This window comes from Myotis lucifugus, unplaced genomic scaffold (assembly GCF_000147115.1).
Source record: "Myotis lucifugus unplaced genomic scaffold, Myoluc2.0 scaffold_184, whole genome shotgun sequence".
Taxonomy (NCBI): domain Eukaryota; kingdom Metazoa; phylum Chordata; class Mammalia; order Chiroptera; family Vespertilionidae; genus Myotis; species Myotis lucifugus.
This window is the reverse complement of record NW_005871232.1, coordinates 1,672,234-1,685,380: the sequence shown is the minus strand read 5'-3', so window position 1 is coordinate 1,685,380 and position 13,147 is coordinate 1,672,234. Positions and strand designations below refer to the sequence as shown.

Sequence of the window (13,147 nt, the reverse complement as noted above, 5' to 3'; positions counted from 1 at the left end):
TTTTTATTGATTTTTCACAGAGAGAAAGGGAGAGGGATAGAGAATTAGAAACATTGGTGAGAGAGACACATCAATCAGCCGCCTCCTGCACACCTCCCACTGGGGATGTGCCCTCAACCAACGTACATGCCCTTGACCGGAATCGAACCTGGGACCCCTCAGTCCACAGGCCGACGCTCTATCCACTGAGCCAAACCAGCTAGGGCACATTCCACTTTTAAGGCATTACCAATCTCACAGAGTGCAGACCCTAGCAGTTTGGCAGATGTTTGAAGATACACTGCTGCAAACCCAACAAGTGACAGAGAAGCAATGCTATAAAACACAAGGAGTGGTTGGATTCCTGGAGGAAAACATGACCAATACATACTCTAACCAATGTTCTCAACCTTCCTAATGCCACGACCATTTAATACAGTTCCTCATGTTGTGGTGACCCCCAACCATAAAATTATTTTCGTTGCTACTTCATAACTGTAATTTTGCTACTGTTATGAATCGTAATGTAAATATCTGATATGCAGGATGTATTTTCATTGTTCGTGACCCACAGGTTGAGAACCGCTGCGAGAGAATATAACCTACAAATTATAGACACTGGGAGCAATACAGTCAGACCTCCACACTTTGGGTTTGGATCCATTTTTTTAGAAAGATGGCCAGTGATGGAAGGGAGGCATGAAAAGAGGGAACAGGAAGAGAGGAACAAAGAATCTAGATGTAGAAATTAAGAAGAGCTACATGATCCAGTGTCTCTGTAAGGGGCTCAGAAGCACACTTGGAAAAGACGGAGCACCCACGGGGGCTGGTCTGAGAAATTTGGATCTTAAATATCTCGGGAAAGGAATGAAATTTTATGGGCTTATAATTATAGGGAGAAACTTTAGAGTAAGATTTGTTCATAAGCAGAGAAGTTCCATGAATCCTTGGCAGTGGTCAAAGGACACACTAGGGAGACCCTTTGTTTTATGATGTGCTTTTCATCGACTTTCGAACCTCAATATGATAGAACAAGTTTATTTTATGTTTATTTTACTCCTGAACATGTCGCCTCCGTGGCCAACACAATGTGAAGCACTGATTAACTCAGGCCTAGATGTTATCTCCCTTCTCCCCCACTGCCCAGGGCATAGTGCACTGCCTCGGACCACATGCACTGAGAATAGGGAAAGGAAGGGAACCCAAGTGAAGTCTTTGGAAGGTAGTCAATTGTTAGGGAGACAATTGACAAATGCTTGCTGGAATCAATGAACTGCCTGAGTCTGTTAAAGGATCAGTGAAACTCAAGGAGGCATATCCTATTTGGGGAACAAGCAATAAAATGCAAAATCCAAGTGAATCAAATCTATCAGGCTTCTTTGGCCATTTAAAAAAATTATGTAATAACCATAAGATTGAACAAAATGTTTTCATGTACAAAACCCTCACTTAGCATTCTCAAGGAATGGCTATGAATGGACAGTTCTCTGAATAAAGGAGTATTTACAATGGGATTCCTGAGAACAGGTTTTTTATATGTAAATAGGATTAGTATACTAAACTGAGGTTCTGTGCATGAAAGCATTTTATTATTTTTTTTTGTGTGTTTTTCCCTCCTTTAAGTCCCTGTTTGAGATGCTGTGGCAGAAAACCAAAGTACAGAAACATTGGACAAGTCTGAGTTGTCATTCTCACCCACCAACAAACCAAGGCCTGGCCTCGGGGTCACAAGGTTTAGATGCTCTGTCTGGATGACCACCCCACAATGGGTCAAGGACAGAGGTCATGGCTGTCTGGGGGGAATCTGCAACAGGGTAACAAAGTGACAAAATCAGGCAGCAAGGACCTGAGAAGTCCCCCTTATTTGTAGCTTAAATAAGAGAAGCCCTTGGAAGAATCAAGGGGGAGTCTTGCTTCAGTCTGAAGAATTGATCTTCTTGCATGTGATCGATCTTTGTATATATGCATATGTATTTCTCTCTATATCATCTCTATCAATGGATCTTTGTACTCCTTGGTCTTATAGCTAAGAGATGCAAATTAGATCTGTTTGAACTTCTCCTGTGGTCATGATCTCCTACCGATCACACTGAAGGTCAGGTTTTGTCTCCCAGCTTCTCTCCACACTTTTTATTTTGAGGATTTAGCTGAGTTTGCCTCCGTCTTCAGGCCAGACACTCCCATGGCAACTTAGGGGCCAAGCCTTGCTTGTTAGATGCTGGTTCCCTCAGTTTCTGTCTTGTGCCTCAGGGGCCCTTGCTTTGGGGCTATAACAGAAAATTCCTTTAGGATTTCTCTTCTCAAGCTCCTAGAGAGCCAGGCCGAGGTGGCTTCCATGCTATTCTTACATACACTGCTCTTGGCGGGCTGGTGGCCGTTTGATATTCTGAGGTCTAGCAAAGATTGAGCTCCAGCGGGTCACCAAGAGGTCATGGTCTCAATGATTTCCTCTGCTATTTATCTTTGGCTTGTGGTGCTGGAGCCTGCCTTTGATAGAGGGCCTTCCTCCCACAACGGCACAGAACCAAGCAGTTCAGTGCTTTGGTTTGAGGTGGAGAGGGTTGGCATCTAATGCTGTGAAAATGTCACTGAGTGCATCTGAGAGTATCTAATTCTGTTCCTTTCTGATGGCAAATTCATCTCTGGGGCTTTACCAGTGGCACTTCCCAGACTCGGGTCAGGGAAGGAACTGTGCGCATGAGGTCAGCAGATTTCAGTTTGAGTAATTCCACTTTCAGTTCCTCATGAGACACTCGTCTTGAGACGGAGATAAAAGTGGCATTCCTCCGACATCCAGCGTGCATCTCTACTTTTCTGCACTGCTTATGACTCACCTGTGGTCACCCTCAATGCAGCCAGGGCGCCATTTATGCTGAACTAGCCTGCAGATTTCTCTTCTTAGTGACGGCAAAACTTCCAAGCCAGCTCACTAGTAAACCACAGCCTTCCATCCCTGGTCTGGACAGCTCAGCAGGCTCTTGGATTCCCAGAGAGACGGAGAGGACTTCTCAGCTTGTTTTATGTGGGTTTGTTCACCCCATCCTGTTTCATTTTGATTTAAGATGATTGTTATCTCTCATCTGGGTCAGAAGGTATGGATTGCATATGGTTTCGACACGACATGAGGGGCCTAAATCAAATACCCAGCACTTTGGCCTGGAAAATTGGTGGTGTTATGCCTCTGTTCTTGTTCCCTCTAAAAACATCCTCACAAATGGAAACATGCGGCCCCAGGAGGTCCTTGCTGTCTGATGCTTCATCTCTGCCTCAGGGTGTGTGGACAGAGTATACTGTGCTGTACCGTGTCTAGCAAAGAGCAATGCAACCTGTGATGGAGACGTGGCCATCTGTGGGAGACGGCAGCCCTGGCTCCACCCAGAAGAAAAAGGAAATGCCATTACGTTAGGGATATGCCTGGTGAGGCAGATTCCTAGAACAGCCTGTAATGCATGGTATAGAGATAGAATCACATTTGACTTCTCTCTCTTTTTTTTTTAAACTGAAGCCTGTAACTTTGTGCCCCAGCCTCAGCACCTCCAGATTTGGATTAAGAGAGAACTGTTGGGTATAGGGGCTAGATTGGACAAGAGTGGTCAATTTATTTTATATATCATATTTCTAGCAGTGGTTTTCTATATGAAGCCAGTTTACATTGATCCAGGGCAAGGAAACAAAAGTTTTATAAAATAATAGCTACTCTTACTACATGTCAGCCTTCTCATTCTTTTTTCTTTCTGTTGTTTTAATTAAAAAATCAACAACAGCCTGGCTGGTATGCTCAGTGGTTGAGTGTCAACCTAGAAACCAGGAGGTCATGGTTTGATTCCTGGTCAGGGCACATGCTTGGGTTATAGGCTTGATCATTGGTGTTTTTATCTCTCCCTCTTCCTTCCTCTCTGAAATAAATAAAAGAATTTTTTTTTAAATTGAGACAACAACAAAAATAACTTCTTGGTTCCCTAAATTGCTATTACAAATCATTTATGGGTCAAAGCCCATATTTGGAGAAATTAGGATGCATTAGTGTAAAAGAGGCATATGCAAGGGTATTTATTACAACTATATACAACATGCTATAAATTTATAAAGTCAGAGAACGTAGCCATATTTTATAAATACATATATAAAGTCAAAGTATAGATATGTGACCATTTTATCACAATTAAAAACAATGTATATATATGATACAACATAAAATAACAGCCCCAGCTGGCATGGCTCAGTGGTTGAGCATTGACCTATGAACCAGGAGGTCAGGGTTCAATTCCCGGTCAGGGCACATGCCCAGGTTGCAGGCTCGATCCCCAGTGTGGGGAGTGCAGGAGGCAGCCAGTCCATGATTCTCTTTCATCACTGATGTTTCTCTCTCTTTCTCCCTTTTTCTCTGAAATCAATAAAAATATATTTAAAAAAACAAACATAAAATAACAAATTTTAACCTATAAGAAGTTTTATCTATATTAAGGGCTTTATACTTTTACTATAAATTATTTTAAGTGATTTTTTCACAATTAATCTATAAAACTAGTAGTTTCATTTTCTGAGAGTTTGAAATATTCATCTATATTTTTGCTCTGTTTTATTAGGAGGAATATATATTTGCTTATGTTTACCCCTTTAATCCATGTATGGTTTTGTAAAGCTTCCTTGATAACATTAAGTGCTTTTATTGCCATTATTTCCATTGATTTGTGTCAATTCTAAAACCAATAGTAAACTGCTTTTTTATCTAACTTTATAATATTTTATTGAAGATTATGCTGGTTTTACAGATGAGGGTGCTGAGGCTGAGAGACATAAGAAACTGGTCTACATCACATGTCTAGAAAGTGGTGGGTTCAGGATGGCATGGAACCCACCACGATGTCACAGAATTTACTAGGAGCTGAGCTTTTTGAAATGAAGACCAAGGACAGGAAATGAATCGGCATACTTACTCTGACGCGTTAACAGTGTGAACTAAGTCCAAGTTTTCACAGTGTTTCAGAGCGTAAATACAGGCATACCTTGTTTCATTGACCTTCGCTTTATTGTGCTTCACAGATGTGCATTTTACAAATTGAAGGTAAAGACCCTCCACCAGCAAAGAAATTACCAATTGCTGAATTGTGGTACTTGCTTTCTTTTTTTTTTTTTTTAAATATATTTTATTGATTTTTTACAGAGAGGAAGGGACAGGGATAGAGAGTTAGAAACATCGATGAGAGAGAAACATCGATCAGCTGCCTCCTGCACACTCCCCACTGGGTATGTGCCCGCAACCAAGGTACATGCCCTTGACCGGAATCGAACCCGGGACCCTTGAGTCCGAAGGCCGACGCTCTATCCACTGAGCCAAACCGGTCAGGGCAGGTACTTGCTTTCTTGCAGTGGTTTGGAACCAAACCCTCAATATCTCCAAGGTCTGCCTGTAAACAATCTTCAGGAGGACCAATCCAAGCATGCAATTGTTTGCAGTTGGCACACATACTTGCTAAAGAAAAGACACCGTTCATTGCAGAGAATGCTTCTATTTTATACCATCTCGACGCCTGGTAATGACTTACCCTGGTTTCTTTTCAAGGACCCCCTGAGAGCAAACCAACGGGACAAGCAACGAGACAAGAGAACGTGGCTCACGGCTGGTCTCAGGGAGTCACTTCCACTCTGTTTCATGAAGGTTTTGAAGAAACCTAGAGCTATTAAGCTTCCGAGTTTCACCATGGTTGGCTCATGTACACACTCTCCTTACCATCCGCTTTCCTAAGTGTCCTAAGTAAATGCAGTGGAAACTGGCCTTCCCAGGGGCTTTGGAGGCACCAGGAGGATCTGCTTCTACTCTTCCTCCTCCTCCTCCCTCCCCCTCATCATCATCACCATCATTGCTATCGTTTATTATGCGCTTACTACGTGTCCAGCAGTAAGGTTTTCTGTATATTTAAGCCTCACAACAATCTTATGAGTAGCTTCAATCAACTCATTTTTCAGATGATGAAGTGTCTGACTCAAGGTTACACAATGAGGAGCAAAGTCTGGGTAACACACGGATCTATTTAACTCCAGAGAATGTGTTCTTAACTACAAAGCTAAACTCTTGCCTTAAAAGATTTCCAATGGGGCTTAGGATCATGGAACAATGGCCCAGATGTGTGGATCTAAGATAAGCCGGTATTTACATAAGGCCATGGGTCAAGATTTAGAGGTTCTTAATCTGGGGTCCATAGACTCCTGAGTGTCTAAAAATAGATTTTGGAGGGTTTGTAATCCCCTAAAACAGGAGTCAGCAAATTTTTTATTAAAGCACCAGAGAGTTAACTTTTTTAGGCTTTGCAGGCCATATGGTCTCTGACACACTCATCTTTGCTGTGGTTGTACAGAAACAGCCACTGACAATACACAAATGAACGGGCAAGGCTGCGATCCAATAAAACTTTATTTATAAAAGTAGTCTCTGAAATGGTATGCTAATTCTATGTGCGTGCATGCATAGTTATCTTTATTGTTGCTACTAGGAGAAGATCCATAGTTTTCTCCAGCTTCTCAAGTGGGTTCAAAATCCAACATGGCTAAGAACTGGTCAAAATGGTCTCCAAGCCCTCTAAACTTCAATTTCCAGGATTCTGTGGTTCTACATGCCTTGTAAATTAACACTCTCCTAGACAGTCTTTCTCTTTAGCAGGTCCATTTGGTGAATTCTGCTATGAAATCTTACTTGGACTATAATGGCTATCTGTTGAGAAGAAAATGTAGACCACATTACCATTCCATTCTTCCCTGGCTTACCTGGCCAGATGATACTGGCTGCGACACAAACACATTCCAGACTAGAATACCGCCACGTAGTCCTGCATGAGCAAGTCTGAGGTTCGCTGAAGCTTCTTCCTCTTCCCACTTTCTGTGTCCCATTGAGCCTTCTCCACAGAAAAGACCCATTTGTTCTGCTATGAAGTTCAGATTCCTGGAGTCAGCCAGGTCTGCCCAGGTTGGGTGTGGAGGTGTGTGTTTGCCTGATGCACCTCTGCATCTGTCCAGGGACCCTCTCCGAAAGAAACAGGGTCCTTTCTCTGAAGATTCCCCAGCTTCATGAGTTAGAGCATCTAATGTACTGCCTGCCATGACACCGACATGAACCTTGACCCTGCCTTCCACTTCATGTGACTTGTCTTCCCCTGACCAGAACCTTCAGGTGGAGATTGCTGATTGTATCCCACTGTGCCCAGCACAGAGCCGGATCCCATGCTTTGCATGTGTTTTTTAGGTTATCAGCACTGAGATCCCTGACATCTACAGCCAGTTTTATATTCTTGCATCACTTCTGAAAATCAAAATAATGAATATCCGGGCCACTTGAATCAAATGCAGAATCAACTGCTTTAAAATTTTAGGGAAAAAAAGGATATATTAAAATAAGATAGAACAAATGATATGAATCATAATGTGATTGCATTTATATTGCAGGTTTATGAGAATGGAGAATTGGGCATAGGGGAAGAAGCAGGAGAACAAATAAAAGAGGAGAAAGAAATGACAGAGAATGAAACAAAACGAATGAAGAAACAAAGAAAGAAACGATGAATGTAGTCTGTAGCTAACCTACTACTGCTCAGTTGATATTCAGTGTCATTGTGATGCAGCTACTTCTCACAGCAAGAACCCCCCAAAGAAGGAAATAAACCAGCAAATAAAAATAAGGGGAATATAAATCATTTAGCCAGTACTCGTGGAGACTTTACTCCATATTAGACTCCTGCATATACCACATCAGGATTAGTATTAGCTCTCCGAAATGAAACATCAATAATAGGACCACATGGTGCTGACTGTATTGCCAACTAATATTTCAGATCAGATTTAATTATCAAGTTCATATGGCAGCAGCATGGTGCTGCGTAAATAGAAGTGGTCATAGAAGGCCTGGGTCTTGTCATGGCATCTCATTATGTGATTTTGGTTGGCCAATCTCCATGCCTCAGTTTCTTTTATATATATATGGTATTGACTTCAGAAAGAAAGGGAGAAGGGAGAGAGATAAGAAACATCAATGATGAGAGAGAATCATTGATCGGCTGCCTCCTGCATGCCCCCTACTGGGGATCAAGCCTGCAACCCAGGCATGTGCCCTTGACCGGAATTGAACCCGGGACCCTTCAGTTCACAGGTTGACATTCTATCCACTGAGCCAAACCGGCTAGGGCATGCATCAGTTTCCTCATTTGTCAAAGGTGAATAAGAATTCCTCGCTCTGCATATTTCACAAGGGTGTTAGGAGGATGAAAAGTGGATATATACTCATTCTATACATACTTGGATGAGTAGAAAATACTAGATAGATGTAAAATGGACTTTGTTCTTTTTACTTAACATAGTAATGGGTAGGTGGGGCCAGGGGGGGAGTGGGGATGATGGCATTTTGCACAGAAGGCTTGGTGACTCAAAGAAGTGTCTTCCCCCCCCATCTGTCCTAGGATTATTACTGCTTTCTTAGTGTTTTTAGACATGCTTCTCCTCTTCAGAAATGCCAAAGGTGAAAAATACTATTCCTCTGTATAATTTGTCACTCTTGCTGCCTGAGCAAAACGTGCATAGACAGTTTGGTAATTAAGCTTTTCAACACTGCATCATAGAGTTTTATCCCGGCAAAGGCTATATTTATCAGCTAACAAGTATTAAATCACCCCACTGCTCAAGTCGTTTCTCTCTTGAATATGCTCCTTTCAAAAACAGAGCAGCTTTCCTTGGCTGGCTTGATTAATAAACGTTCTTGTTTGGAAATGTCGTAGTGCAGTGTGGGCCTGTGGGGCTGACATACATACACCTTGGCAACCGTTCCAAACGGTGCTGACCCCTCTTTCCTAGGGGAGCCGATACCTTAGCTCTGGGTCTCTCAGGGTGACTGGGCCACCTGAGTTTCACAGCCGGCTGGGATGGCTTCCAGCACAGGATAACCCCATATCCATTTCATTTCTGCAGGGACAGGGGTGAATGAAAGCGAAGAACATAAACATTTGATACATTTTTTCTTCCTTATCTGGGCATCAGGGAATTAGCCGGCTCCTATCAGAGATAGATCTAAATGTAAAACGAGTTTTCAAAATGATTAAAATAGCAAAGTAACAATGATATACATACAGAATTATTAGGGAAACACAGAATGAATAGATATTGAAAGTCATCAGTAATGGCTTAGGAGAGTTCTGTCCTTATGTATCCCATCCCACCTTTACAAATTGTTTTGTTTTTCTCTTCTGTGGAGGATATACATCCATGAGACAAATATAACCTTGTTCTTAAAACTTCAGGATGCTCTCAGTCAAATGGCTCCAGAATAATACTAAAAACAAAATAGTTAATACATTTGAATGACTTTGCTACCATGTTTTAAGGATAAAGCCAAAATAAAGATAATGTTAACCAAATATGGGCCCAAATGATGAAAGAAGTCTCAATGTTTTCATCACATCATACAGAGATCACATTAATTTTCCTTTTTCTTTCTCTGCTTTCAAAAAGAAGTGTCATTAGCTACATGGTGGCATTTCTGTTTCTCATCAGTTGGTTGCTAAAAGGACACAGGTAATCACATTCCATAGGATCACAAAGCCCATTTTGTAGCTATATAAGCAAGTTCTGCCCAGGCCTGTGCATGTGTATGTATGATAAGTGGGCATGTAAGTGTGAAACTTTGGGTTACTACCAAGATAAAGAGTCTTTCATTGAACTATTCTTAGTTTGAAAGGGCACAACAATTTCTTTCCTTTCAAAATCATAAAATAGAACTCACCATTTTGCTTTTCAAATTAGCAACAAGTCGCTTATTTGGAAGGCTGGGGATTAATTTCTCTCAGCCAGCAGGTCACTGGGTTGTCACTAAAGCATGCGACAGCCATTAAGTTGGCAAATATTGAACTATTTGAAGTGCATCTATTTTCTGGTTCAGTACATTTTTTTGGTTGCATTAAATTCATTAAACTTGACCCAGTCTAAATGCCACAGCACATACTGGATCACACAGACTGAAACAGCAGCAGCCGTAAGAGATAACAAAAGGTAAAGATCAATATGTTTTATCTGTCATAACAAGATTGGAGTTTTTAAGGTTAAAAAGTACTGTGTGACTTGGAAAGTCAAGTTGAATCGGGTTATTTTCTGAAAATTTGAAGAGAGGTTACTTCGTCAGTCAAGTTGCGCTCCAAACTGCGATCCTAGAGACAAGGACGTTTATGACCTACAATTCAGGATCATTTAATAACTTGGGAGAGAAACGAGAAAGAAAATTACACTCTGTTATTCACAGTTTGGAGGGACCTTAAAGTTCAGCATTTTGCAAAAATATTGAATCAAGGGCATACTTGAAGATTAAAAACGAGCCTGTGATAATGATTATTCTTTATTTGGAAGCAAAACTTTCAAAAGAATAATAAAGGTTTGGGAACATGAACTGTTACTTTGATTTGACAAAATTTTTTGGGATTGGTTAGCCCTACTTTTCCTCCATCAAGGGGTAGTCATGGCAACTCAGAAAGGTGACAAAGGTATAAGATCCAAGAAATTTTTATTCTAGCATCAGTTGTAACTATCAACATTATAAAACTGATTTTTTACTCCATATGAATAAATGACAAGTGAAGAACAATTTTCCGGCAATTTCTCTGAACAAAACAGAAAACAAAACAATCAATAACTGAAAATTGTGAAAACAAAAACCTAAAGTACATGTAGATGATAAGAATACAGATACTAAATAGACTTACTGGGATGATGACTTCACAAGTTCTATAAATGTCTAGTCACTATGTTGTCCAACTAAAACTAACATAACATTGGGTGTCAGCTGTAACTGAAAAATTAAAAGAAAGAATACAGGTACTAAATATGGTTCTTTAAAGCTTCCAGAACACACAGGGCAGAAGCAACGCAGCCATCGAAATTGGAATGAGTGAATCCATCCCCTCCACACACAAGGAGAGGTTTCAGATGAAGAGTCATTTGGCCAGGAGAGTTGGCAGCAGCATTTGTAACCTGGGGGGAAAAAAGTGTGTGGGGTGTAATTGCAATTGACATTCTGTGCTCTGCTGTGCTATCCTGTCAACACCCACCTGGGGAAGGCTTCCCCATCTGGAGAAATCAAGATGTCTCAAAGGAGCAACAGGAAACAAAACCAAGACCCCATGCTTCCCCCTCATCCAAGTGTTTACAGTGACATCCTTACATGTTTGCATTTTCAATTATTTGATAAGATAATCAGAAGTTCGTTGAACTTCAATATTAGTATCTCATGATATGCCCAATTAGTTGAAAGTACAGTGATTTTTTTTTTATAAGAAGGAAATTATAGTCACAGAATCATTCAAGTTGACAAATAAAAATTGAATATATTTAGGGTGCACAACTAGATGTTTTGATATGCGTAGACACTGTGAAATAATCACCATAATCAAGCTAATTAGCATATCCATCATCTCACATAGTTACTTTTTTTTTGGTGGCACACTTTATGATTTATCATCTTAGCAGATTTCACGTATACAATACAGTATTGTTAACTATAGTCAGATTCGATCTCCAGGACTGTCATCTTATAACTGTAACTGTACCCTTTGACCAACATGTCCCCATTTTCCCGCCCACCAACTCCTAGCAATCACCATTCTACTCTCTGTTTCTATGAGCTTGACTCTTTTAGATTCCACCTATACGTGAAATCATGCCATAGTATTTGCAATTCCAGAGCCAATAATCTTGAAATCAGCAGAAGAGATCGTTGAGTGGCTAAAAGAGAGACACTAGAGGACAGACTCGGGCACTCGGTCAGAGCTTTTATACTCCTGCTTTGGATGGAATTTTAACAAGTCAGATGATTTGATTTGTCAGTGAAGCTCTAAGGGAGGAAGAACACTGTTAGGTTTTTATATAAATTAGCAATTTCAGAATGTGACAACTGATAGTCCAGGGACATTTAGTGAAGGGACAAATAACTCTCTGGCTCCTAATAGGCCCCAAGGGTGCCAGCTTATTAATTTTCCTGTAATCATTAATGTTCACAATAATAGTCCCAATATTCAAGACTCAATTCTAATGTGCACCAAGTATTCATTGTTAGCTCTGCTTGAATGTTCACAGACACCAAATGCTTTACATGCACACCCCATTGAATTCACACAGCAACCCTATTAGGTGGTTACACTTATTCTCATTTTATAGATGAGAAAGTTGAGACTCAGAAAGATTGTTGCTTGTCCAAGGACAGAAAGCTAAGAGGTGAAGAAAAAGGAATTCAAAGAGTGCAGGCTAAATCTGGAACTCACATTTCTAACACTTTTGGAAATATTTGCATAAAGACTAGATTTAAAATGTCCATACTAGCCCTGGATCGTGGTGTCAGTGGTGAGAGCGTCGGCCCACATACTGAAGGATGATGGGTTTGATCCCTGGCCCAGGTCTGGGTGCCTACAGAAGGCAACCAATCTATGTGTCTCTCTCACATTGATGTTCTTCTCTGTCCCTCCCCCGCTTCAACTCTCTAAAAGTCAAGGGGAATAATATCCTCAGGTGAGGATTAACAAAAAAAATAAAATAAAATGTCCATTACTACTCAAAGCAATCTATAGATTCACCACAACTCCTATCAAAGTACTAACGGTATATTTCACAGTGTGATAGTATAATTTACAAGAAATATATATTTGGTTATTCAGATGATCAACATATATTTTCCATATATATCGGGTCTTGTCCACAATTCCAGACTCACAGCTCCCCAAACCCTTGGAATTTCTGAAGTGTTGAGAGTGATAAAGTTGCCCCTTGTTATGTTAATGAGGTGACTTTTGGAAAGTCAAAAAATTAAGGATGGGGGCTGGTGCCAGTGGAGCCAATCCTGTGATTAGATGGTTGGTATTTTCAGTCCTACTAGCCTGCCCCCCAACTCCAGGGAGGGGATAGGGGCTGAAGATGGAGTTCAATCATTAGTCTTGTAGGACTAAACTCTTAACCTGTGCAATCTGATGCTACCTCTGGGTAGATGTGTCAGAATTGAATTCCTGGATATCCTGCTGGTGTCTGAGAATTGTTTGTTGGTTTGGGGGGACCCCCCTCAATTTTGGAATTGGTACCAATTTAGACCTATTTAGAGAGTCACATAGTTTTGTGCATCTGGAAGATTCATATAAATGAAGTAACACATTCATAT

At 40.8% G+C, this 13,147-nt stretch overlaps 1 protein-coding gene across 1 annotated transcript in view; it reads right to left on the bottom strand.

The window, feature by feature from the left end:
- Positions 1-10,493: 10,493 nt before the first annotated feature.
- The window catches only part of RNLS (renalase, FAD dependent amine oxidase), a 216,088-nt gene continuing 213,434 nt past the window's right edge, over positions 10,494-13,147 (bottom strand). Inside the window, 1 exon segment of the mRNA XM_006096631.3 lies at positions 10,494-10,977. Within this exon segment, the coding sequence (XP_006096693.1) occupies positions 10,825-10,977 (153 nt within the window). The 3' untranslated portion in view covers positions 10,494-10,824.